At 41.0% G+C, this 24,429-nt stretch overlaps 1 protein-coding gene across 1 annotated transcript; it reads left to right on the forward strand.

Moving 5' to 3' along the window:
- The first annotated feature begins 317 nt into the window (after positions 1–317).
- Positions 318–5,015, forward strand: LOC134225056 (trimethylguanosine synthase). The gene is made up of 5 exons (XM_062704817.1): positions 318–481; positions 581–899; positions 1,322–2,636; positions 2,799–3,588; positions 3,671–5,015. The coding sequence occupies exons 2-5, from the start codon at positions 713–715 to the stop codon at positions 4,361–4,363; spliced, it is 2,985 nt and encodes a 994-aa protein (XP_062560801.1). The 5' UTR covers positions 318–481; positions 581–712; the 3' UTR covers positions 4,364–5,015.
- The last annotated feature ends 19,414 nt before the right edge of the window (positions 5,016–24,429 follow it).

Raw genomic sequence — 24,429 nt, forward strand, 5'->3', positions numbered from 1 at the left:
AATACTTTACCCATCTAACCGTGTATAACTACACTACTAAAAATCCACACATATTTATTGGCAAAAATCCATAGATTTAACTTATGATGTATATCAGCGCACACATAACCATTCTCCACGCGAACTACTAATAAAATATATATCCAAATAAACTTTATGAGTGGTCTCGAATTAGCAATTATTTAATTTATGTGTGGTTCTATATCGATTATATTAGGGTGGAGCTATTGCAAAAATCTATAACGGCGACACATATATCTTATATAGATATTTTTGGCAGTGTATAGTTAAGTGTGTTTTTTTTCAATTTATGACGGTGCTGGACGGTGTAATGCGCGAATCCCCCTTCTATGATTTTGTACGAGTTGTCAAAGTTTGCAAAGCACGCAGCCATCATTGCTTCGTTTTCGTTGCTTTCTGCTCTGCTTTCTGGTGTGAAGTGAAAATGTCGACTATGTTTTGGTGTCTCCTCCCATGTTAGGTAAACTTTTTGGTGAAAAATCAATTAATCCTGGAATTAGTTTTCGAAAAACGCATTGTGAGTACTAATTGCTTCTTCCTGGTGTGAATCTGATTGCAGCTCGGACTGGTGCTCAAACCCAGATCCTGGAAGCACCTCCGGACGAGCACAACAGAGGGGAAGAGAACCATTTTCTTCTTCATCCATAGCCGAGAATCAGGAAGTAGATTAGAGCAGTGCAGCAAGGAAAAGATGAGCTCTAATGAAGCCCACTGGGAACCATTGGCGGAAATATACCTATCCTATCCGACAGAAGCGAATTTAACAGCAGCAGCAGCCAGCAAGGAGAAGAAAAAGTGCATTTACTGCCTGTGCAGCCGTGTCTTCATTAGGAACTATTACGATGTTTACGTGTCGACCCTGGAGCGGGGCGAGCCCAGTAAGTATAGCATTAGGAAATTGTGTTGTTAGTGTTCCTGGTTTGATCGGATTTTCCTGGTTCCTGGTTTAGTCGTTTAGTTGTCAAATTTAATTATATGAAACGTGATGTTGAGCAAAAATCTAACAGGGCTGGTAAAGAATTTGGTCCGACCTCGATATAAGGTTTATATGGCAAACTAATTATAAATGAGACTTAAGACACAAATGCATCGTATAAGTGTAAGCATAAAATACACTTCAATATTATTAAAATATTGATATATAGGGTTAATTGGATTCATTTGATTTGGTCAATTGAATTTTTTCAATCTAAAACTAAAACTGTCTTAGTATTAACCGTTTGTCTTCATAAGCCCTGTGTTTGTGAACTTTCTTAAGTCTGCTTAGATTAGTATAACAAAATTCACTTTTTGTTTTCAGATATGTTGGAAACATCCTTAACGGATCAACACGGCACGGATGAGGTTGATCGCATAGTGGCTGTGAAGGAAACCGCCACGGAGGTTGTGGAAGAAATCGAGGATGATGTTTTTAGCGAGGAACCGTTACGGAAACAGCTAAGTTTCGGAAGGAGTGTGGTCAAATGGGACCGAGACTGCGGCGCCAGCGATGCCAGTTGCTACTTTAGTGCGAGTGCTTCCCATTCCGATACCAACTATTGCAGCACAGACGAACACGAGCACATCTTTCACGGAGCCGTGATGGCCTGCCACGGATTGCACTCGAGCGACAGTGGTGCGGATATTTCCGAGAAGAATTTCGAACGCAAGTATGAGTCGAAGGAGAGTTTCTTCGAGGGGGTCAAGGAAGCGCTGTCAGAAGAGGCGAAAGTGCCTTCGGTGGTGCATACAGAACGAAACAATAGCCTTCCGGAGGTTTTTGGAAGGGAGGATTTGCAGGAAGCATGGGAAGCCTACTGGAGCAAGCATGGAGAGTCGATTATCTGGGCGTCGTGGATCGAAAAATACAGCGATTACATTAATCCGGAATATTTGGATCAAGTTCCGCAACAGCAACAGCACGAAACGAATTGCAATTCACCACATTCCAAGAGTGAGGCCACTCCGGACACAACCTACGACGCTTCCAAGCACTTTTCATTCGATACAATGGACGCTGATCCGGACCCGAAAGCACCAACGGAAATAATTGTAACTACCAGCTCCCCGCATCCTTGTTCTCGAAGTGACGATTGGAACGACATATGGACTGCACATCGCTCTGGCTCGACAGAAAACGAAGCTCTGTTGAGTCCGCGTTGTGATTCTGTCACTTCCAGCATTCCCCTAACCATTGGCACCACCGATTCGATGACCAATGTAACGCGAATGACAATCTCCAGTTACGACTTCTGCAGTTCGAAGGTGAGCTCAGAGTCGTCCAATCTGAGCGAGTCCAGCTTGAGCGAGCAGATTTCTTCCGAGGAAAGTTCCAACAGCTCCGATCTGCTGGAAACGGAGTGCTTGGTAGGAAGCCGAGCCGGTGGTGCTGCAATCGTCAGCTCGAATCAGGCCGGAGCCACCGAGGTATCCACTATGCAGGACGATGAAGCTGCCATCGACGGCGAACAGTACTGGCAGATCTTGTGGCAGAAGCATTTCCAGGAGATGTATGCAACGCATTACAACACATTCATGGCGGATAAGAGCGACGAGCTGGCCGGAGGGTGCGATTTGCGAACAAAGCTATACAAACGCAAACGGAACAGTAGCAGCGGATCGGGCATGATGCACAAGTATGTTTTGACTTAATTGGATTATTTGACATTACAATCAACTGTTCGTTGTGACTTTTGATCTTTTGGTTGTTAATTAATTACTTGCTCATTCTATCACTGTATCAGTTTATAATTCATATGGATTTATTAATAAATAATCATTCATTCTATTTATTTTAGATCGACTGTCAACGAACAGCTTCCAGAAATGGTCGCACAACTAAAGCTGGACATTTCGTCTCCTAAAAAGCGAGACCCATCCCAGGACCCAACGGAGAGCGATCGGGACCAGCAAAAACAATCAGCCAACACCAAAAAGGATAAGCAGAAAGCGTCATTGTCGGGGCACGCGGTGGAAGACATTTCCAGCGCCTTGGAAGCATACGGCCTACCGACGTCTTTCGGCAAATCCAAGAAGCCCGTCGCTAATCGTGGCGATGGCGACGACGACCCACCGGAAGATCGTCCAGTCAATTTGAAACGAAGCCACGAAAGTGACACCGAGGAGACACCAAATGACCGGCTGAAAGCCGCTTTTGAACTGATGGGCTATGCCTTTTCCGATCCGGCCAACAAGAGCGAATCGGCCGACTCTATCATCAACATCACCGGCGAGGTGGTCTACCGAAAGAAGCACATCCGGCTGCACAATCGGGTGTTGAAGATGAAACACCACAAGCCGAAGCACACGTACTTCGACGACGAAGGAAATGAAATCGTTCCACCGGCGGGTTCGGAGAAGGAAGATGCCGCGCCCGAGGCATTGATGCATACTTCTTCCGACGATGATGATCCCAGTGGTGCAGTGCCGTCGAGGAGCGTATCGTCGAGTGTACGCTCCAGCACCATCTTGGAGTACAGTCAGCTTCAGAGTAAGGAATCGGAATCGCAGGAAGAGGAAGAAGGGCAAAAGGGAGATGACGGGAATCCTCCTTCGGAGGAGGCGCTGGATGAGAATGTGGCTTTACCGGTAAGATCGCATTTTTATACCATTCTCTCAATTATTTTTCTTTCCATTGTTACACAGAGTAATTTTATTGCTTTTTTTCTAGGCCCCTACCAAAAAAGAGAAAAAGAAGAAACGCAAACCGAAATTTGTCGCCAGTTTGCCAGCGGAGATAGCCAACGACAAATCGCTGCTCAAATATTGGTACAAGCGCTTCTCGCTCTTTTCTCTCTTCGACTCCGGCATCAAGCTGGACCGGGAAAGTTGGTTTTCGGTTACGCCGGAAAAGGTAGCCTCACACACGGCTGAACGTTGCCGGTCGGATCTCATCGTGGACGCTTTCTGCGGCTGTGGTGGCAACTCCATTCAGTTCGCCTTCACCTGCAGCAAGGTGATCGCGATCGACATCGATCCGAAAAAGATCGAAATGGCCAGGCACAATGCCGCCGTGTACGGGGTGGCCGATCGGATTGAATTCATCACGGGAGATTTTTTGCACATAGCGGAGAAGCTGCGGGCGGATGTGGTATTCTTGTCGCCACCGTGGGGCGGCCCCAGTTACCTTAAGGACGAAGTGTATGATCTGGAAACGTCGCTGATTCCGGTCCCGGCGTCGGAACTGATGGGCAAAGCTCGCCTGGTTAGCCGCAATGTGGCCATGTATTTGCCGAGAAATTCCAACACTCAGCAGCTGACCATGCTGGCTGGGCCAAACAACGCGGTGGAGATCGAGCAGAACTTCCTCGATCGGAAGCTGATCGCACTGACTGCTTACTATGGAGATCTCATCAATGAGTGAACTAGCTAGGATTCAGCAGATAAGGATATTTGCAGAATTTTGCTTTTAGAAGGATTATTTTTGTGTTCATTTTTTTATACACAATAAGAAAAGCGTAAACGAATTACTTAGCAGAAAATCTGAACCTGTAACAGATTGACAGCAATAGTCACCGGATGGCAGATTTTTATTTTTTATACCTAGCATTAAATACAAAAGGGAATAATTCGCAGATGATTACTAACATTTTAGTAAAACTATTAGTTTAACAAATAGCCAATTTGACATAAGTTAAAGATGATCGCGCATTTAACGTACTATCAGATAGGATCGCATCATTCGTTTACATTACATTGTAAACAAAGCTTATTTTACTATATTTTTAAAGCGACAATCTTGTTTTATGTTCGTGCTTAAGCGGAGTTAGACAGCCAACAGTTTCAAATATTCAACTAGAACATTCTTCAATATGTATGGAAAATGAATCGCAACAAGTTATATTATTAGTTTAGATTCTAAAGAAGTCCTTGCATCAAGTGAACGAAGACCTATGAATGAACTCATTGAAGTAGCGAAAGATCGGAATATTAATTATAGAATCAACACCATAACATGTCTCGCTCAGAATTATAAGAAAATAAAGTAACCGTGAAGGTCATGACTGCAATTAGAATATTTGGCTTTTTTTCTTTCGCAATCTCACTTTGGGAATATGGTCTAAGTTTATCAAAAGCTTACGTTGTCTGTGCTCTCGGGTCATATTGACCTAAAATTGAAATTGTTATAATTTTTTCAATATTTGATCAATTTTGGTTTTGATGGGATGTTTCGAAAGAAAATTTAATCATCTTTCAGGACGTTAGCTGAATGGAACCAGAGGTGGATTGGTACCTCGCGGGGGAGGCTTTTCGTAAAAAAGGGTATAAAATCAGTGATTTTTTATGCTAATGTTACTTATATGTATCAGAAAATCCTGATTATTTTAACCCTTTATAAGGCAGTGGCAACTATATTGCCACCAACAAATTATATGCTTTTCTATTTATGTATTAACAAGAGCTCTACTTATTATTTTTCATGTAGTGACTTTATTTACTTTCAAGTAATTTGAGCCATAAAAAAAAATTGAAATGTCAATTTGAAAGCAGTTTTTTTACGAACAGATTGTAAGTTTCGAGTGGAGCAACACGTGTTCCACCGTTTCCTCTAAACCTGCGCACACCAAACATTCGGGCTAGGCCGAGCAAGCCAGCTGCGTTTCCTGCACTGTGAATTTGCAGCACGCTTAAACGCCGGGCACTTCGAACCCCCCATGGGGTGCTTGCTGTTCACAGCTATGCTGAAACAAATCAAACAATTGGGAGGGTTCGTGCAGCATTGTGCCTTATGTCCCTCCAATCCGCAGCGTCGGCAGAGCTTGCTTCTGTCAGGGCCTTTGCAGTCCCATTGCTTGTACCCCGGTTCCAGGCACTTGAAGCAAACTTCGGGTTGCTCGTATATGCCCACAGGGCACACCGACCATCCCACCTTGACGCTCCCTAACTTGACTACCTTGGAGGCATCCGCTGCAGATAGCCGAACCAATGCTACCTGTGTCCCTGTCGGACCTTTCCGTAGCCGAACGGCTGCGGTGGGCGTCTCCACTTCACACTGTCGCCGCAGTCCAGGTCTTTAACCCTTAGATTCACCTCCGTCGTGAGTGCCCTCACCTTGACCGTCTCGCCTAGGACCTCCTCCGTCAACTTCTTGTAGGCGGCGCCCTTTTGCGAGACGCCCCGCTTCAGCTCGAGGATCATCTCGCCCATCCGGGTACGTCGGCGCCGAGTTCACCAAGCTTGACGTCACCCCTCATCGCCTTCAAGACGTCCAAGTACTTAGCCTCGTCCGTCTTGATGACTAGTGCGTCGCCCCTGGAGTGATTGGCGCCTACCCTAGACTTCTTGCTACCCTCATTCGCCTGGGCCTTCTTTTCGGCCCTTGACGTCTTCGATTTCCTCTTGATCTTGACCAGGGTCCAGGAGGCGTCATCTCCCTCTATTTCCCTGGTCTGGGGTGGCTGAGAGTTCTCAGCCTGCCGTAACCCCTTACCACCGTCTTTCCTGGGTGGACGGACCATTCCAAGTCCTTCCTCCCCCGGTTTTGGAGGTACCTGGCCGGGGTTCAGCTTCCCAGCCCCACTACCCTTGTTCGGGGTAGTAACCCTCCGCGTTTCGGAGCGGCCCCAAGGGAGCTCATCCCCTGGAGACTGTCTCCCCCGTTTTTGTGTCTGCTCCGTTGGAGCAGTCACCCCCGACGTGCCCGCAAATACTTCAGCCTCAGTCTGGGTAGACTTTGGCACCACCGTCTTCGCTGGCACGCCCTCGGTCGATTCGACCTTGCCCGAGTCTGCGAATCCTTGGGCCTCAGTCTGGGTAGACCTCGACTCCACGGATTTCACGGGTTTACACATAGCCGTCCCGATTATGCTTCGATGACGCAAAGTTGATGACGGCGTCCAGCTGTTCCGTTGCCACCTCGAAGGCCGAAAGCCCATCGCGTTTGCGGTTCATCGCCTCCACAAGCCAGGCTGTGTTAGAGGCCTAGCTCATTATTTCACCCCCGTGGCCATGCATCCCCTCGGCACGGGTCGCTTAACGCCTTGGGATTAGGGGTTAGGGACATGGGCGTAGCCAGGATTTCGAGAAGGGGGGGGGGCAACTTTTATGGTCTTCTAAATCGTAGTTTTATAGTAGTTTTATAAAAACACATGAATATAAACACATGAAACCAAATCCAAACCAAATCGAAACAATAATGATTAAAACAATAATATGGATTTAAAAATGCGTGATTTATTGCTCATCAGATTTTTTAAATAAAGTTAGAAAAATATTAATGAACTTAGTATTCAGAAAGAATATTAAATCGGCTATAACAATTATTATAAAAATCCTGCATCCTTCCATAAGTTTAAGAAAACTAGAACCATACATCTGAATTTCTAAACAAATCCTCTCTGAAATAATATTTATTATAAAATAGGCAGAAAAATCAATATGCAAGCTTTCTCCAGGATTTCCTTCGACAATTGCTCCTGGCATTCTATCCGAAATTCTATCAGGGATTCTTTAGGAATGCTTCCAGCAAGTTTTTCGGCAGTGTCTTCAGGAATTCCACCATAAATTTTGCCGGGAATTGATCCGAAAATTCCACCATTATTAACCATTCCTTTATAAGTTCTGCAGAATTCCCTGCAATAAGTCAAATAATTTCGTGCTGTTTCCCATAATTTTTAAGAATAAGAATATTCGGTGAAAGTTCCGCAGAATTGCCAGTATACATTCCTAAGAATTCCACGAAAAATCTTCGAATTTCTTGTGTAAATTCCATAAAATTTTCCGTGAATTGTTTCGAATAATTTCTTGTGAAAATTTCAAAGAATTTCTCCAGGAATGAAAACCACAATGGAATTTTCGGAGGAGTTCCTAGATTAATTCGCAATGAAATCCTGAAAGAATTCCGGTGGAAACTTCAAGATTTCCACTGGGAGATCCTCCAGGAGTTTCTCCGAAAATTACTCCTGAAATTCTTCCAGGTGTTCCACCGGCATTTCCACCAAGAATTTCTCTAGGATTTCCTTAGATTATTATTTCGGTAGTTCTATCGGCAGTTCCTCTGAAAATTCTTCCGGGAATTTCGGCAGAATTGGAATTTATTTAGGCTTCTTCAGGAATTTATATAGATTTTCCACCAGAAGCTCTTCCGAGAATTTCCCCAACAAAGGTTTCAGCTAGACGAGATTTGTCTATAAGATGAATTCTCTTGTTTCCGAGAATGCTTCTGGTAGTTTCCCCGGGGTTCCTTTAAAAATTCTCCCGGGAGTTTCTTCAGAAATTCTTCCAGAAAATTCCTTCGAGAGTTCCTCCGGGAATTCCACCAGCAATTCATCCGGGAGTTTCTCCGGAAATTCCTCCGGGAGTTCCACCAGAAGATATTCCAGGAAATTATTCAGGCTTTTTCAGGAAATCATTTAGGTTTTCTTCAGAAATTAAGCTGGAAATTCCTCCCGAAGTTCTTCCGATAGTTTCTCTGGGAGCTCATCCGGGAGCTCCTCTAGGAATTCTTCTAGGAGTTCCTCCTGAAATTCCTCCGGGAGTTCTTACGGGAGATCTTACGGGAGCTCCTCCGGCAGTTCCTTCGGGAATTCCTCCGGGAGATCCACCAGCAGACTCTACGAGAATCCCCCCGGGAGTTTCACCTGCAGTTTCTCCGGGTGTTTCTCTGAAAAGAAACTCCCGGAGGAACTCCCAGAGTAATTTCCGGAGGAACTCCCGGGGGATTTACTATAGGAATTTCCGGAGAAATTATCAGAGGAACTCTCGGAGGAACTGCCGGTGGAACTTTTGGAGGAATTTATTGAAGAACTACAGGAAGAATTTCCGTAGGAAATCCTGGAGGAACTCTCGTAAGAATTCTAGGATGAACTCCCAAAGGAACTTCCGTAAGAATTCCAGGAGGAACTTCTGGAGGAATTTTTAAAAGAACCTCCCGGAGGAATTCCCGTAAGAACTCCCAGAGAAATTCTCCGAGGAACTTCTGGAGGAATTTGTAGATAAATGCCTAAAGAAATGCTAAATGAATTCCTGGATGAAAGCCTGATTGAATTCCCGAAGGAACTACTGGTGGAACTTCAGAGAAACATCCGGTGGAATACCCTAGAGGAAGAGAAAAAATATTTCTGAAGGAACTTCCAAAATCCCATTTCCCGTGAAATTATTGCCAAATATCGTCCATGGAAAAATTCCCGGAGGAACTCCCACAAGCACTTCCGGAGGAATTCCCACATGGAAGTGCTGAAATAATTCTTAGAGAAATTCCTAAAGGAATTTCCGAAAAAATATCTGAAGTATTCCCAGATTAATTGCTGAAGAAAATCTCTGCGGATTGTTCCGAATAAATTTCTGGAAGAACTCTTGGCAGATATCCGATTAAATTCCGAGTGAAGTCCGGAAGGAATTCTAGTACACTTCCGCTGAAAATCTCCCGGAGAAGTTCCTGGAGGAATTCCTGGAGAAGTACCTGAAGAAACTCCCGAAAAAATACCTGTAAGAATTTCTGGGGAAATACTTGGACGAATTCCAGGAGAAATTCATGAAGATATTTCTAGAGGATTTCTTGAAGGATATTCTGAAGTAATTGCCAAAAAAATTCCAGATTGGAATGCTAGATGATTTCGCTATTGAATGTTTGGAGGTATTCCCGGAAAATTTCCTGGAAGTAATCCCGTAGGAATTAAAGGAAGAGTTCCGAGAGGAATGCCCGGAGAAGTTCCTAGAAGAATTTCCGAAGGAATTTCTTATAGATTTACAAGTGAAATTATGGAGCTAAATCGGAGGATTTCCGTCATAAATTTTTGAAGAAACTTTTGGTAGAATTTTGGGAAGAAATTCCGTATGTATTGTTGCGGGAGCTATTGGCTGGTGGCTTCGAACCGATGCTTACAGCAAATAAAATACATATTTGTAATTCATTAGCTAAAAAGCTGAAATAATATATTTATTGATAGTTATTTACATAATTAGAAATATTGAATAACTCACAATTTCGGTGATTTGTCTGAAGCCGATTGCCTCCTTGCCAACAGAACCTCCACACTCGCTGAACAAGAGGTTTTGTTGTTATTCCTTACACATCTAAATTGGTTGATTTATAGCTAGGGGTGAGTATTATGCAATGAGGTGCGAAATGTAATATGTATTCTTGACGGAACGCTCGAATGCATGCCTGAAGGAAATGCCGGATTCTTCCTGAAGAGAGAATAGCCGAAGAAATATCTAGAAGTAAATCTTGGAGAGAAGAAAAGATATCTTCAAGGAATTTCCTCGTGAATTTCCTAAAACAGTTTAGTGGGGGGTTTCTAGATATGGAGGAATTACAATTACATGAGAAGGATTTTCGAACGATTTTCAGAGGAATTTGTAAATAACTTTCCGGAGGAATTTAGAAGTTCCCAGGGGAGCTTCTAGAAGGATTTCAAGGAGAATTTTTGAGCTCGAAATGTTTCGAGTTGTTTTGAACTTTCTATGTTATGGATCCTGGATGCCTTAATAAGTTTTGGGAATTTTTTGAATTTCAAACACCTATTTCTGTATATGATTGGATCGTAAAGTGCACATGTTTGAGGGAATTCATTTCAGTACCCGTTCAATATTTCCACAATTTAGGGGGAGGCGACGCCCCCCCCTGCCCCCCCTTGGCTACGCCCATGGTTAGGGACGATGGTCCCTTTGGTCGCACCCCCTCACTCTAGCTGATGTCAGAAGGACAACAGTGCCCAGGCTGCACTACCAGCTAAGCTGGCGGTCGATTGTCATCGGAAGACCCGTGAAGGCGTGAGATAATGAGATAAGATAATAAGAAATGAGTGTCACTCATTTTTCGGGCACTTATCCTCAACCGATTTGCTCACAACAAGTTGCATTCGACGCAGACTCATTGTTTCCTATTGAAAATTGGCCGGATCGGGCTATGGGCTCGGAAGTTATGGGCAAAATACTTTTTTTTACGGAATAATCGCTTAAAAAAGTGTCACTTATGTAGAGAATAAGACTTGATAAATAAAGATAAATAAATTCTTCATGAATACAAACACATTCCTATTGTTACATCATTTCGTCCAACAATAAAGAAAAATGGAAATCCGCCGGTGTATGATATTTCTGGTGTTTGCATCACAACAGGCGTGATCTGCAAAACCATTTCTCAACGTTTGACTCCCGAACATCTTGGAAGGCGTAGTTAAGTATAACAAACAGCACATCACCGTTGCCAACGCCAACCCGTATAAAAGGCGGTGATCTTCATAGCTGAAAAAATGGAAATAATTCGCTAGACAGATTTCATTTCAGCATTTGATTCAACTAATATTCGACTTGTCCTATTTATTTGTTTACCACCTTTATTTGAAGTCGAACTAACGTTTTAGCACAGACAAACAGACGTAACAGTTTGAACATTTTTCAGAAAAATCCATCGCCCAACTCCTCTACCACCATCTTGCGAGCATGTTGCTCGAAACAATGTTTCGTATGACATTGTCACCAGAAGGCGCTGGAGTGAAATGTCAAACTCGAAGGATTACGACGTTAGCGCCTCTAGTTGTGAAACGCGCAATCAATCAAATTCAAATTGGTCGTTGAAGTCATGGTCGATGGAAATTTCTCTAGTGTTACGTCTGTTTGTCTGTGGTTTTAGTTTTATCACATTTCAGCACATTGGAGAAGTTTATCAATGTGCTGAACTAATGATTTTCTAAATTCTCTGTGCGACTATGATGTGAAGCTCTTAAAGGGTAGTCGAATTGAGTTTGAATAGTAGATTAATGTCCTTCTTAACCATTGGATTTCACCTCTGTCGAATCTATCGCACAGTGAAAGAAAACATTATAGGTAATGGGTTATGCTTTTTCCGTTTGAAAGAAAATCGCGATGTCTTGAATTGAAGATATTTGGATAGGAAAATAATGATTTATTTTCAAGACACTGTTGGCACAGAGAACAGACATGGATGCTCGAACAAAATTTCGTTAAAAACCTGTGTAAAGATTTAAATCGCACCTCAGCGCCGCCAACGCAGGCTGCCCGACATAAAAACTCAATCTCACTAAGTGATGGCGTTGGCATACACTACATAAACAATGTAGTGCTGCCACCTAGGAGCGATTCGGAATGAACACTAGCGCCAAAAAGTAAAATACGGCAAATTTTAACCATATTTATCAGCACACTAGCACCGCGCAACGGGGGCATAACGACATACTTCAAAACGACCAGTACAAACTTTTACACAAGTACGCGAATGAAGATGAACGTCTGTTCTCTGTGCTGTTGGATTCATTGTCAAGAACACTCAGGCTTTTTATATTCGTGGGACAATTCATAATTATTTCGTGATACATAAATAATTCCTGATCTATAAAGGTGTTGGAGATTATAACCAAAAAAATTGCTGGAGCAATGAAGAAAATTTATGCAGTTGTTTTAAAGTTGTGCGGAAACGAACACAAACAAATTCATATAAAATCGACCATATTGCATGTTTATTAAAGATTCCATATGTACTAGTTGTTTTTCTATATGTAAATAAATTTCGATATGTATAGTCATTTACTTGCTGCATGTGTGGTATTGATGGCACAATGATATCGCAACTTGTTATTCAGAGATTCCGAGCAAGGTCGAAAATAAATACATTAAATTTTCAAAAACTCCATTAATATCATTGGGATGGATTTTATTTTATAGTTTTGGCATTATTTTCATATTTTTTTTCCATTGTTCGATGGTTATGACTGGTTGAAATGGTTGAAATAAAAATCTTGTACAGTTGTTAACAAACTGTAGTTTGACAGATTGACTTGTTGAATAAGAGTCCAATAATGATTCATATTCAGCCATACGATTATTTATGTTATGCGTCGAGTAGGCCATAACTTACAAATCAAGGATGGCGCGGATGACAACGTTACAGGCGGATGATCAAATGTCAGCAGTTCGAGAACCGATTTAGGAAATTTTGAAATAATTATATGAAAATAGCAACACATAGCAATTTCTTCAATGTACGTTCAATGGAGACCCTGATGATGTTACACTCAATGCGTTATTATTTTCGAAAAATTTACATGTATGTAGCTGAATTAAGGTGGTAGGTCATTTGGCATAAAGTCGTTTGGCATAACGCCGTTTGGCATAAGGCCATTTGACATAAAGGTCGATTGGCATAATGTCGTTTGGCATAACAGCCGTTTGGCATAATGGCCGTTTGGCATAATGGTCATTTGGCATAATAGTTGTGTTATCATAAATTTCGAAACTTATGCATAATATGTTCAATTATTCATAATGATTGTTACTTTAACATTATAAGAGAGATGTTTAAAATTGATTTTTTCGAATTAAAGTTCAGATTCTATCAAATCACTTGATAGAAGGTACTTTGGTATACTTTTTATTATCTGCCTATTTCACTCAAAATCTTTTTACCTCTGGGTCAGCAGCAAGATCGTCGTTGACTAACACAAACTACAAAGTACGAAAATTCAAATAGCAAAATTGTAAGTTTTCAAGGGCAAAAACAATTTTACACAAAAAAGGCAATACAAAATGAAATGAAAATGAAGTTATTTTTGCATGACATATATTCATCTCTGAAAAAATATTTTTTCGTTCTAAAAAGTATATGCTTTTTCAAATAATTTTGTCAGGCATAACACAAGGGAGAATATGCATGGTTCCTATTCTCAATATACTGCAATATTCAGTTCTAGGAAAGGGAAGATATAGTTCCTTCTTTCAAAGGACGCATTTTCTTGGCGAAGGCAAGGGAAGATTTTATTCATTTGTTCAATTAAGGCATTTGCTCGGTTTAAGGCAGAGGAGGATATGATCCCTTCTTTCAAAAGATGCATCTTCCCGACAGTTACATCAGAGAAGATATGGTTCCATTTTTCAAAGGATACATTTGCCTAGCAGATGGCGAAATACGATATGCTTCCTTCTTCCAGATCAGTTATTTGCTCGGTTTAATGCGAGGGAAGTTATGATCTCTTCTTTTAGATGATGGCAGAAAGACCAGTAGAAGGCAAAAAATGATATGGTTCTTTCTTTCAATTTAAGCATTTACTGGGTTAGAGGCAAGGGAAGACGAAACTCCTTCATTCATTTAATTAACACATTTGCCCGGTATAAGGCGAACATATAAGATAATGCCTTCTTTAAATGAACGCATTTACTCGATTTAAGGCAAACACAGGAGCTGATGCCTTTTTTTAATGAACGCATTTGCTCGGTTTAAAGCGAACAGAGTTGAAAATGCTTGCTATTAATAAACGCGTTTGCCCGGTATGTGGCGAACAGAAGAGATAAACCCTCCTTTAAATGATCACGTTTGCAAGGTATGACGAAACTATGCCTGTTCCTGTGGGAGGAACATTTCTCATTATAGGGTCTTGTCGTCATGCCCTTCTTGTTACAGTAAGGTTTATTGCCGGCAAATTTCAGGAGCAACTTCTTCTACCCCTTTATTCTGTTTAAATACATGTTCGCGAGCCGTCTCAAACCCAGTCGACGTGGGCTGAAATTTCTTCCAGCTCCCTGCATTGAGCATAAGAACGTGCTTCGAAATTCTCACCTCAGCTTTAACAGTCTTTAAAGGTAGTACATGATATATAAAGGGATTTTTTGGACCAAGAACTATTCGTTCTATACTGGGAGCTGCGGACTCGATCGAATCCAATTTTCAAGATATTTTGCTTGAAACTCGCAAATTTCCTCTCAGTGTCCAATGCACACGTTACGATTTTCTCACATGGAATTATCATTATGTTTATCTTTAAAAAAATAATTACAAAGATTTCGTCAATTTACCGCATCGTACACTGAAAGCAAATCAACAATATCTTTTATGTGCGAAAAGCATATAAAATCGAATTCGTTCTCTACAACTTCGTTTTATGTGCAGCATTTAAATTTTATTTAATGTCAATAGTATATACATGCACGCCTGTAAAAGGGGATTGCTGGGCACTTAAAATTTATTTATTCTGTAAATAAATATCCAATGCATTGATCCATAACCAATCAAGCATCAACTCAACGATCAAACTCTGAAAATAATTAAAAGATTTGGTGTTTCATAACGCGAAAAATGGCGGAGGAGTGGAAAGCGAAACTTCATTGTTGTGCTGTGACTTTTTCTTTCAAACAGATTTTTTTTTTAAATTGGAGCAGGTAATTTTTTTTTGACTATTGGAAACATTGATGGCTATTTGAAACATTTATCAGTTCAATCAAAGGTAATTGCCTATTTCCGGGGATTAAACCACCCGACTTGGACGTTAATTTACAATGTTATGAAAACTCATATGTGAATATGTACGTTATGTGGAAGATATTGATTTGGAAAATGTATTGGAGGTAACCACTTTCCCTTCGATGGGACTCGAACCCATGACCCTACACCCAAAAAAATCTGCACGTTCTTTCCACCTGAAAAAATACGTAGATTTTTTCCACCTGAAATTCACGTAACTTTTACCTGATTTTCCGAAAGAAATTTCATTCTACGTGGAAATCAGGTAAGCTCTACCTGAGTTTTGGATAGAATTCACCGGACACGTAAGTTTCACCTGAATTTTCTGAAGCATTTGCAGCTACGTGCGCACGAAAAATGTACCTGAAAATTCAGGTGGAAACAACGTTTAGATTATTTGGAGTGTACAGTACGCTAGACTGGTGCTTTAACCAACTAAGCTACGAAGGACCTCCGTCGGCCTTCGCAACCTAGCGGCTACTGAACGAGCTCGAGATTCCCAAATTGGACGCATAGTCAAATCACTCGCAATCCATTTCTCAAGCCAATACTTCCACATGTGTATTGTACACGTCCACATTAGAGGAGCGTGAGTATTTAGAATGTCTGGCGGCTGTACACATTCTTCATCAGCAACGGTACTGATCAAGTGAGGTTGTGTAAGCTATTTGCCAGTCGGTCGTCAAGCTGGGCTTTTCCATAAGACTTGACAAGAAAAAATCTTTATCTACTCGGCGGCTCGAACCGTGGACCTCTTGATCTGCAGGCCCTGACACTACCACATAGCCCACTCTAGATCCATACCAGTGGGTCAAAAATACTGGATGACATTGCTCATAAATCATGGTCAACTTTGTTTTAGCATGGGGGGAATGGTCTTGCTTGACTACCCTATTCAAATGTTGAGTATATCATGAAAACTTCATTATTACATGCCGAAGATTATTTTTCAGAATAAAGTGATGTATGGACGAAACTTCCGTAACACTCGAAGGAAATGAACGGAAAAATTGAATTGGGCACATATTGAAAATTTATACTACCCCCAGAAGCATCTAAAACAAGGGGTGTCTCACCGTTAACAATCGCAGCGAATTTGAATTGAAATAAATTCGATTTAAAACGAATGGCATTCATAGCTACTACTTGATCAATTTAGCAACACACCTTCTGCGGCACTGAACTGTATTTTTAGTCCAAGCAAGCGTGGATTTTATAAGTTACCAATGACATCAAGTTGTTTATTTTTCCACCAACAAGAAAATGGACATGATTTCTGATTTTATATTTTTTACATTATGTAATAATATATTCATTGTTTATCATTTCAGATTGTAAACTAATCCTTGCCGAGATGATTTACAAGGAAAACAGCTGAAAATATCTTTGGAAATTTAATTGCGTTCAGCATTATTAACAAGAACTAAGCTGTTGTTGCCCGGTTGCCTAGAAATTTATTATTCTATTGACCTCGAGCTTGGATTTGAATAATTACAGCACAAATTTCATATTCGTCATCCTGTAAAAGACTTTATTGATATGCTCTGATCCCATGTAGAAATACTTGGATGTTCAAAACCCCTATTAGGTACCCGAGGATATGTTGTTCATTTCCAGACTTCTGCACTTAGTTCCTTAGTTCTACAACGGAAGAAATGCGTATAAAATGGGATGTGACAGCTGGCCTCATAGCTTAGATTTAGATTGAGGTTTAGATTTATTCACTAGGCCCAAGAAATTAGAAAAGTTTCGTCTATTGGAATTCGTCTGAAATTGGGGATAACATCTATATCATATACATATGTGCAACATCTACTTTCGTGAAGTGGAAGAGTATCTTGCTTCCTGCTTAATCTCTTCGCGCGAAGCTTCTTGATATGCAACCCAAGCTAAAACACGGCCTCCAAAAAGAACTAAAGTCTTATTAATGTTACAATGGTGTAACTATCTGGGACTATCACTCTAACTAAGGGTTAGCAATGAGCATGTTTGCTCTGCTTACTGTAATTTATAGGCGATCTCTGATAGTTCATATATAAATATTTTCTTTCCATAATACTTGTTTACTATCACTGTCATCATTCGTTTTGACAGATGGTGCATACGTTACGTTGCTAAAATCAGCAATTGGTCTTATAACCAAACTCAATTGACATCGAAATAAAGTCGCTTTGGTTACTTCGTTAATTTCTGCGGATAAATTCAATTTAATCTATGTGAGACACCCCTTGACCTAAAATTATTTTTCTGATTTTCAGGCATTTTTTTCAGCTAAATCTAATAAAAAGTCATAGAATAAGCCATCTAAACATCCTAGTATCAATGACAAAGTGGTAGATAATAGTCTAAAGAAGCTATCAACGACTAATCCTTTTATTATGTGGAGTTAAATTGATGCATTCAGACGACATTTCTACGAAAAAGTCTGAAAAATCACAAATCTCGTTTGATGCACCTTTAAATCTCCATGGATTTGGCTGAAAATTGGTCAGGAGACTCCATTTAAGATACTCATTGAAATAGAGGGGTGGCACTTTGAATTTGGAATACTTTTGAAAATGGTGAACAGGTCTAATGTATATACTATTGACATTAAATAAAATTTTTGCAATTCCTGATCATAATATCTGGTTTACATTTCGTCTTTGAGTCATAAAACAGCCTACTTTTCCATACCAACGAAATGGGTGCTTTAATGAACATTATGCAACTCAAATGGGTTGCATAATATTCATTATAACACTCATTTGGGTTCTATAATGAAAAACCAACATCAGAACAGTAATTACATTACTACATTTTGCTGAATTAGCTTGGATAAGTGTTCAAATAGTATATTCTCTGCGTCGCGTTATAAATGAAATAGTTTGATGGACATGACATCAAAATTTTCCAAAGGCAAGTACATCTATCGCTTCACGGTTTATCGAACTATGCAATGTGGCACGGCAACATGGAATCTGATTGTTATCTGCAGCAACATAATGTATTGGCAAAAATGATCATGTGGAGTAAACTAGAATGTACAATTTTGGTACTGATTCATCATATTAAAGTCCATTTTTCGTCATTGCAAAAAATAGCGTGTGCAACTCGTGCTGAAAAAATCATCTTTTTGCAACTTGTTGCACAAACTACTATTAAATGCTGCACATAAAACGAAGTTGTAGAGAACGAATTCGATTTTATATGCTTTTCGCACATAAAAAATATTGTTGATTTGTTTTCAGTGTATAACTTCTCCAAAATTGTGTGAACAAAGCCTGAACAGAAGTTGCGATAAGAAATAGTACAGACATTACACAGGATTTTGTTTTTACACGATTTTTTTTCGCTCGTTTTTTTGATCGTCTGACTTCAATTTACCACCAAACTCTTCGCAACATGTTTCAAAAAATCCAGAATAAATCAAAGAAAAATCACATGATAATTAATAAACGTTTAACATTTAGGATGAGTGGAAAATTGAGAAAATGTAAATCGTGTAAAAGCAGAATCCAGTGTATTCAACACAGTGCTCAATTAAGTCATCACACTGATGTTAGTTAAACCACAGAGAACAGACGTTGAAGCTGCACTCGCCATGTTGTGATAACTTTTTACTGTTCATTTTGAAATAACTTTGGAATGTCGCCGTTATCCCTTGCATAATCAGCGCTACCGTCATCAAAAAATGCCACTGTGCGCTAGTGTCGTTATGCATGCAAGAGCATACCAGCGCCATCGTGTTGTCAAAATGAGATTGTGAGTTGCAATGTCGACGTCGATGGCGTTGCGGTTCGGAATGTTGGTTTACACATGTTTTGCAAGAAATTTTGTTCGAGCCTCCATGTCTGTTCTCTGTGGTTAAACTAGTGAATGTTTGTTGGGTAACCTTAAATAAGCCAAAGAATTGACTGAGACAATAAAACGAGATATCATTTTTTATGGGAAAGGTCAATTTGACCTAACAACCAATAACTGCAGTTGCTTTTCCTTTGTACATTATTAAACTGATCCAACATTATTTATTACACCACTCACTGCAGGTAAACTATAAGAATTCTCAAAAAGGCAGCATATTGGGGCCCATATTGTATAACATTTTTACTTCTGACTTAATATCTGATTTACCATAAGAGTGCCGAAAGCTGTTGTTTGCAGATGATACGGTCCTTTCAGCCAAAGGACGAAGCCTTCATGTCAGTTGTAGCAGATTGCAAAAAAGTTTTGATATTTTTCCACTTACTTGCAAAAATGGAAGATTTCCCGAATGCTCAAAACTCAGCTCATCATTTTCTCACATAAGCCAACAGAGCTTCTTATTTAAACTCAACTGAAAATATTGTTAAGATGCTTTCGTATTATGATAAAGCTTAAGAAATTTTAACTCATCATGAGGATTATTCCTGAGATGTTTATGGCATGAAATGCTCTGGTCTTCAGCCAATTGAAGAATGAGGCTTTTCTCGTTGATTCCCATCGTAGCCTGAGGGTAGTATTAAATTTAAGATTCGAAGCGATAGATATCGTGAATTGCTGCAGATCGCATTCTTTCGGATACTGTATTTTGTGTAGGCATCAGCGCTCTCTAGATAGTGTAGGTCGAATAATAGCACTTCAGCCCACGAGCTCCGTAATTTGTAGTTCTACGAAAATTTATGCAAAGATTTTTTCTCAATCAGTACTGCACACACATATTGCTCACAGCGGAAAAATATAAAATGAACCAAAAACTTACTTGGAAACTTCAAGTTCTTCAGAAGAATTGTAAAATTTTATGTTTAATGTTTTATGCGTATGTTCTTACGTTTTTCTACCAATGCTCTACGAGAAGGCACAGATAGACACATAAAGAGCATAAAATATTCACCTTCTGAAGCGCATTCGCAATCGAGTTTTGACATTCGTATTTGGATTATTCAAAGCATAGAATGACTGTACACGATGTACACATTAATTTACGGAAGAACGTGGTTGTTCACTAAGCTGATTGTGTTTCATTTACTGAAATTTACAACTTTTGATAGAAACAAATAAGCTATTTAACATCAAAATAGTCTCTAAATTCTCGTTGTATTTTTAAAAGACGCTAAAAGAAGATAATTTTAAGTAGTGTTTGTTGAATTTGTATGAATCATCCTCTTCGGCGTAACATCCACGGTGGTTTCTTGCAGGATGCTGTGCTGCTGCTGTTGTATCTTTTCCTCATTGAGAAGAGAGTAAAAACCGGTCTTATGAACGACGGATGCAAATGATGCAATCGAGTGGGCTTTCAACCGGCTCCGGTGTTGGCCCGCGGAATGCGCACGGTGTGCGCCGATTCTTGCTGCAATATTTAGCATTCGACCGACCAGCAGCGATACCTACAAACATTTTAACTCGGTTCAACCGTCAGCGGGGATTCCATGCGGCTTAATTGCATGCACTAAATAAAATCTTTCGATTTATTCCCCAGCACTTGCTAAAAGCCATCATTGATTATAACGTCTAATTGAATTGGTATAAAGTATCAGCATCCACAGCCAGATACGATGCAAATATGTCTTTTCGCCACGCATTGAAGTCTTCCTCCGGCTCCGGCTAATGCTGACATTACCCTCACAGCATGTGACTTCACCTGCGACGTCGTCGCGTGAAGGACCTTGAACATGAACTTTATAATGACACACCTTTCTCGCTCTCGTCTACCTCATTTGCGTGTTTCGTCTGGGCCCCATGGATGTGGATGTTTATGCCACAGAGAATGCTTATGATATCGGCCGACGATGCTGCCTTTTACCTTTACTGCAGCATTGGAAAATGGAACGATGGAGGGAATCATGCGGCATACTGCGGACGGTGGCGCGGTGGGCACTCCCAACCGGGTCGATAATAACTTAATGGAATCGATATCCAATTAGAATGTGGTCAAATATGTAATTCGAGAAGGTCAGTAAACTCAGGATGCATCGTTACTATTTGGACTTTTTACTATCGTAAAAGACGAATTTCATACTATGTACCACCTTTTGGGTTTAGTATGGGTAAAGAAACAAGATGAGAAAATCCAAATAATACCTACTCGAATGATTCCTTATCACTGCAGAAGAAAAAATGTCTTGATCATGTGGTGGTTTGGATAAATTATAAATATTGCGTCATTATTAGCGAAGACCTAAGAGTTATGTTGAGTGAAGATTGGGAAAAGGTAATTCAAAACATGTTATGTTCAAAAAGGTTTAGCTAAACATACAAGAAGCATTGAAAATGTTTTGTACCACATTTTTACGACTTGCTGATAACATACTGGTTTTCGACATTTTTTCAGTTATTCAAGATGTTTTGTTTTACATTTCCACAATATCTATAAAACATGATTGTGTTTGAAGGAAGGATTGACAAACGATTTACAAAATCAATCAAAATGCAAATGTTACAAATATGCGACCATGGGGAGTGTAGAACATGATCATAACCATCCACTGTCCGACATTCTGACTACGTGCCCGGTCCACCGCAGTCGTCCGATTTCCGTGGTGTAAACGATAGATGGTTCTCTCAACAGCTGATGCAACTCGTGGTTCATTCGCCTTCTCCATGTACCGTCTTTCATCTGCACCCCGCCATAGATGGTACGCGACAGTTTCTCCTCGAAAACTCCAAGTGCGCGTTAATCCTCGACGAGCATCGCCCAGGTCTCGTGTCCTTACCCTTAGGACTACCGGCCTAATGAGTGTTTTGTAGATAGTCAGTTTGGTACGGAGGCGAACTCTATTCGTTCTTGTCTTGTGGAGTCTTCCCAAGCAACCAGAAGTTCAGATTTTACTTAAATTTACTCTTAACCGAACTTATTGGTTCACTATGGTTCACATCAAGTTCCAAGTATGCTTAACGGAACTTTAAAGTTCACTTTTACGCTCCCACCATACAAAAAATTACTTAAAATGAGAGCTGATTAAGCCAAAATAGCCCTTCTTATCCGAACTTCTGGTTGCTTGGGTTAAGTATGTACGATTTCCTGCCACCATGCGTCTCTGAAATGCTCTGCTGGTATCGTTATCGGAGTCCACCAGTGAGCCCAAGTACACGAATTCTTCAACCACATCGATTTCGTCAGCACCGATACTAACCCGTGGTGGATGACTAACATTGCCCTCTATTGAGCCTCTTTCTATCATGTACTTCGTCTTCGACGTATTGATGACTAGTCCGATCCTCTTTGCTTCCCTCTTCAGTCTGATGTAGGTTTCCTAGCAGCACACACGTTCCACATAGGTTACAGTAATTCATATGTAATCGGATTCAGTCACAATCAAGTTGCTGCAATAATTTTTGTCTGACTTGTGCTGCTCGAGTTTCATCCATCTTCTCAAAGTTATACCAATGTCGTCGGCGAAACCAAATAATTGGACGGACTTGAAAATCGTGGGCATTTCTACAATACCTGACGTACGGCGAACATCTGATCTGTGGTAGAGCGTTCACTCATAAATCCCGTCTGGTACTGCCCCACGAGTTCTCTTGCGATTGGTTTACAATGTTCTGAAAAACATTATGTGGAAGATATTGATTTGAAAAATGTATTGGAGGTAACCACTTTCCCTTCGAAGGGATTCGAACCCACGACCCTCAGTACGCTATACTGGTGCTTTAACCAACTAAGCTTCCTCCGGAAGTTCCTCCAGGAATACGTCCGAAAGTTTGTTATTGATGATTGTATATACCTGTTGTAGAAATAAAGAAATTTGTTCGCAACAGAGTTTGCAGTAGCCATCGATCAAGTAAGTGCAGTGCGTTTTTTAATTGTCGGGAAAATAATAAAATATCTATTTGTTGCTCGGCTCATGCGCATGCATTGCGCTTTGCTTCGGCCGAGACAAGTGCGATCTCCAATCCAGCTTTTTACGCTAGCCATAAATCAACTATGGTAATAAAGTTTTGACACTAGCTGTGTACAATGCTTATGGCACAATTATTGTCGCCTGGGTTACATTCTGAACTGTTTACGAGGCGATTTTTTTCTCTGTTTAATTATAAATGTAGCCCAAGCAGAACCTAACAAGCTGTCCGAAATTAATTAGGATTGTTTTACATGTATTTATGCATTTTTTGTCATTTTAGTTCTACTACTTTTATTATCTTACTGACTGGATATATAAGTCGGAAGGTCAAGTATTTGGGATCCGTAAGTCGTTTGGAGCTGACTTTTATTTATTTATCATCAGACTAAGGCCGGAGTGGCCTGTGCTGCACATAAAAGACTTCTCCATTCAGCTCGGTTCATGGCTGCACTTCGCCAACCACGCAGTCTGCGGAGGGTCCGCAAGTCGTCCTCCACCTGATCGATCCACCTTGCCCGCTGTGCACCTCGCCTTCTTGTTCCCGTCGGATCGTTGTCGAGAACCATTTTCACTGGATTACTGTCCGACATTCTGGCTACGTGCCCGGCCCACCGCAGTCTTCCGATTTTCGCGGTGTGAACGATGGATGGTTCTCCCAACAGCTGATGCAACTCGTGGTTCATTCGCCTCCTCCACGTACCGTCCGCCATCTGCAACCCACCATAGATGGTACGCAACACTTTCCTTTCGAAAACTCCCAGTGCGCGTTGGTCCTCCACGAGCATCGTCCAGGTCTCGTGTCCGTAGAGAACTACCGGTCTTATAAGCGTTTTGTAGATAGTCAGTTTGGTACGGCGGCGAACTCTATTCGATCGGAGCGTCTTGCGGAGTCCAAAGTACGTACGATTTCCAGCCACTATGCGTCTCCGAATTTCTCTGCTGGTATCGTTATCGGCGGTCACCAGTGAGCCCAAGTACACGAATTCTTCAACCACCTCGATTTCGTCACCACCGATACAAACTCGTGGTGGGTGGCTCACATTGACCACTCTTGAGCCTCTTCCTATCATGTACTTCGTCTTCGACGTGTTGATGACTAGTCCAATCCGTTTAGCTTCGCTTTTCAGTCTGATGTAGGCTTCCTCCATCCTCTCAAAGTTACGTGCCATGATATCAATGTCGTCGGCGAAACCAAATAACTGGACGGACTTCGTGAAAATCGTACCACTCGTGTCAATCCCCTGCCCTTCGTATTACTCCCTCCAAAGCGATGTTGAATAGCAGACACGAAAGACCATCACCTTGCCGTAACCCTCTACGGGTTTCGAAGGGACTCGAGAATGCCCCTGAAACTCGAACTACGCACATCACCCGATCCATCGTCGCCTTGATCAACCGTATCAGTTTATCCGGAAATCCGTTTTCGTGCATTAG

Source organism: Armigeres subalbatus, chromosome 3 (assembly GCF_024139115.2).
Source record: "Armigeres subalbatus isolate Guangzhou_Male chromosome 3, GZ_Asu_2, whole genome shotgun sequence".
Lineage (NCBI taxonomy): Eukaryota > Metazoa > Arthropoda > Insecta > Diptera > Culicidae > Armigeres > Armigeres subalbatus.

Coding starts and splice junctions, on each gene's coding strand:
- LOC134225056 (XM_062704817.1), top strand. CDS start 713: ATGAGCTCTAATGAAGCCCACTGGGAACCATTGGCGGAAATATACCTA. Junction 900..1,321: donor CCTGGAGCGGGGCGAGCCCA/GTAAGTATAGCA, acceptor TTTTGTTTTCAG/ATATGTTGGAAACATCCTTA. Junction 2,637..2,798: donor GGATCGGGCATGATGCACAA/GTATGTTTTGAC, acceptor TATTTATTTTAG/ATCGACTGTCAACGAACAGC.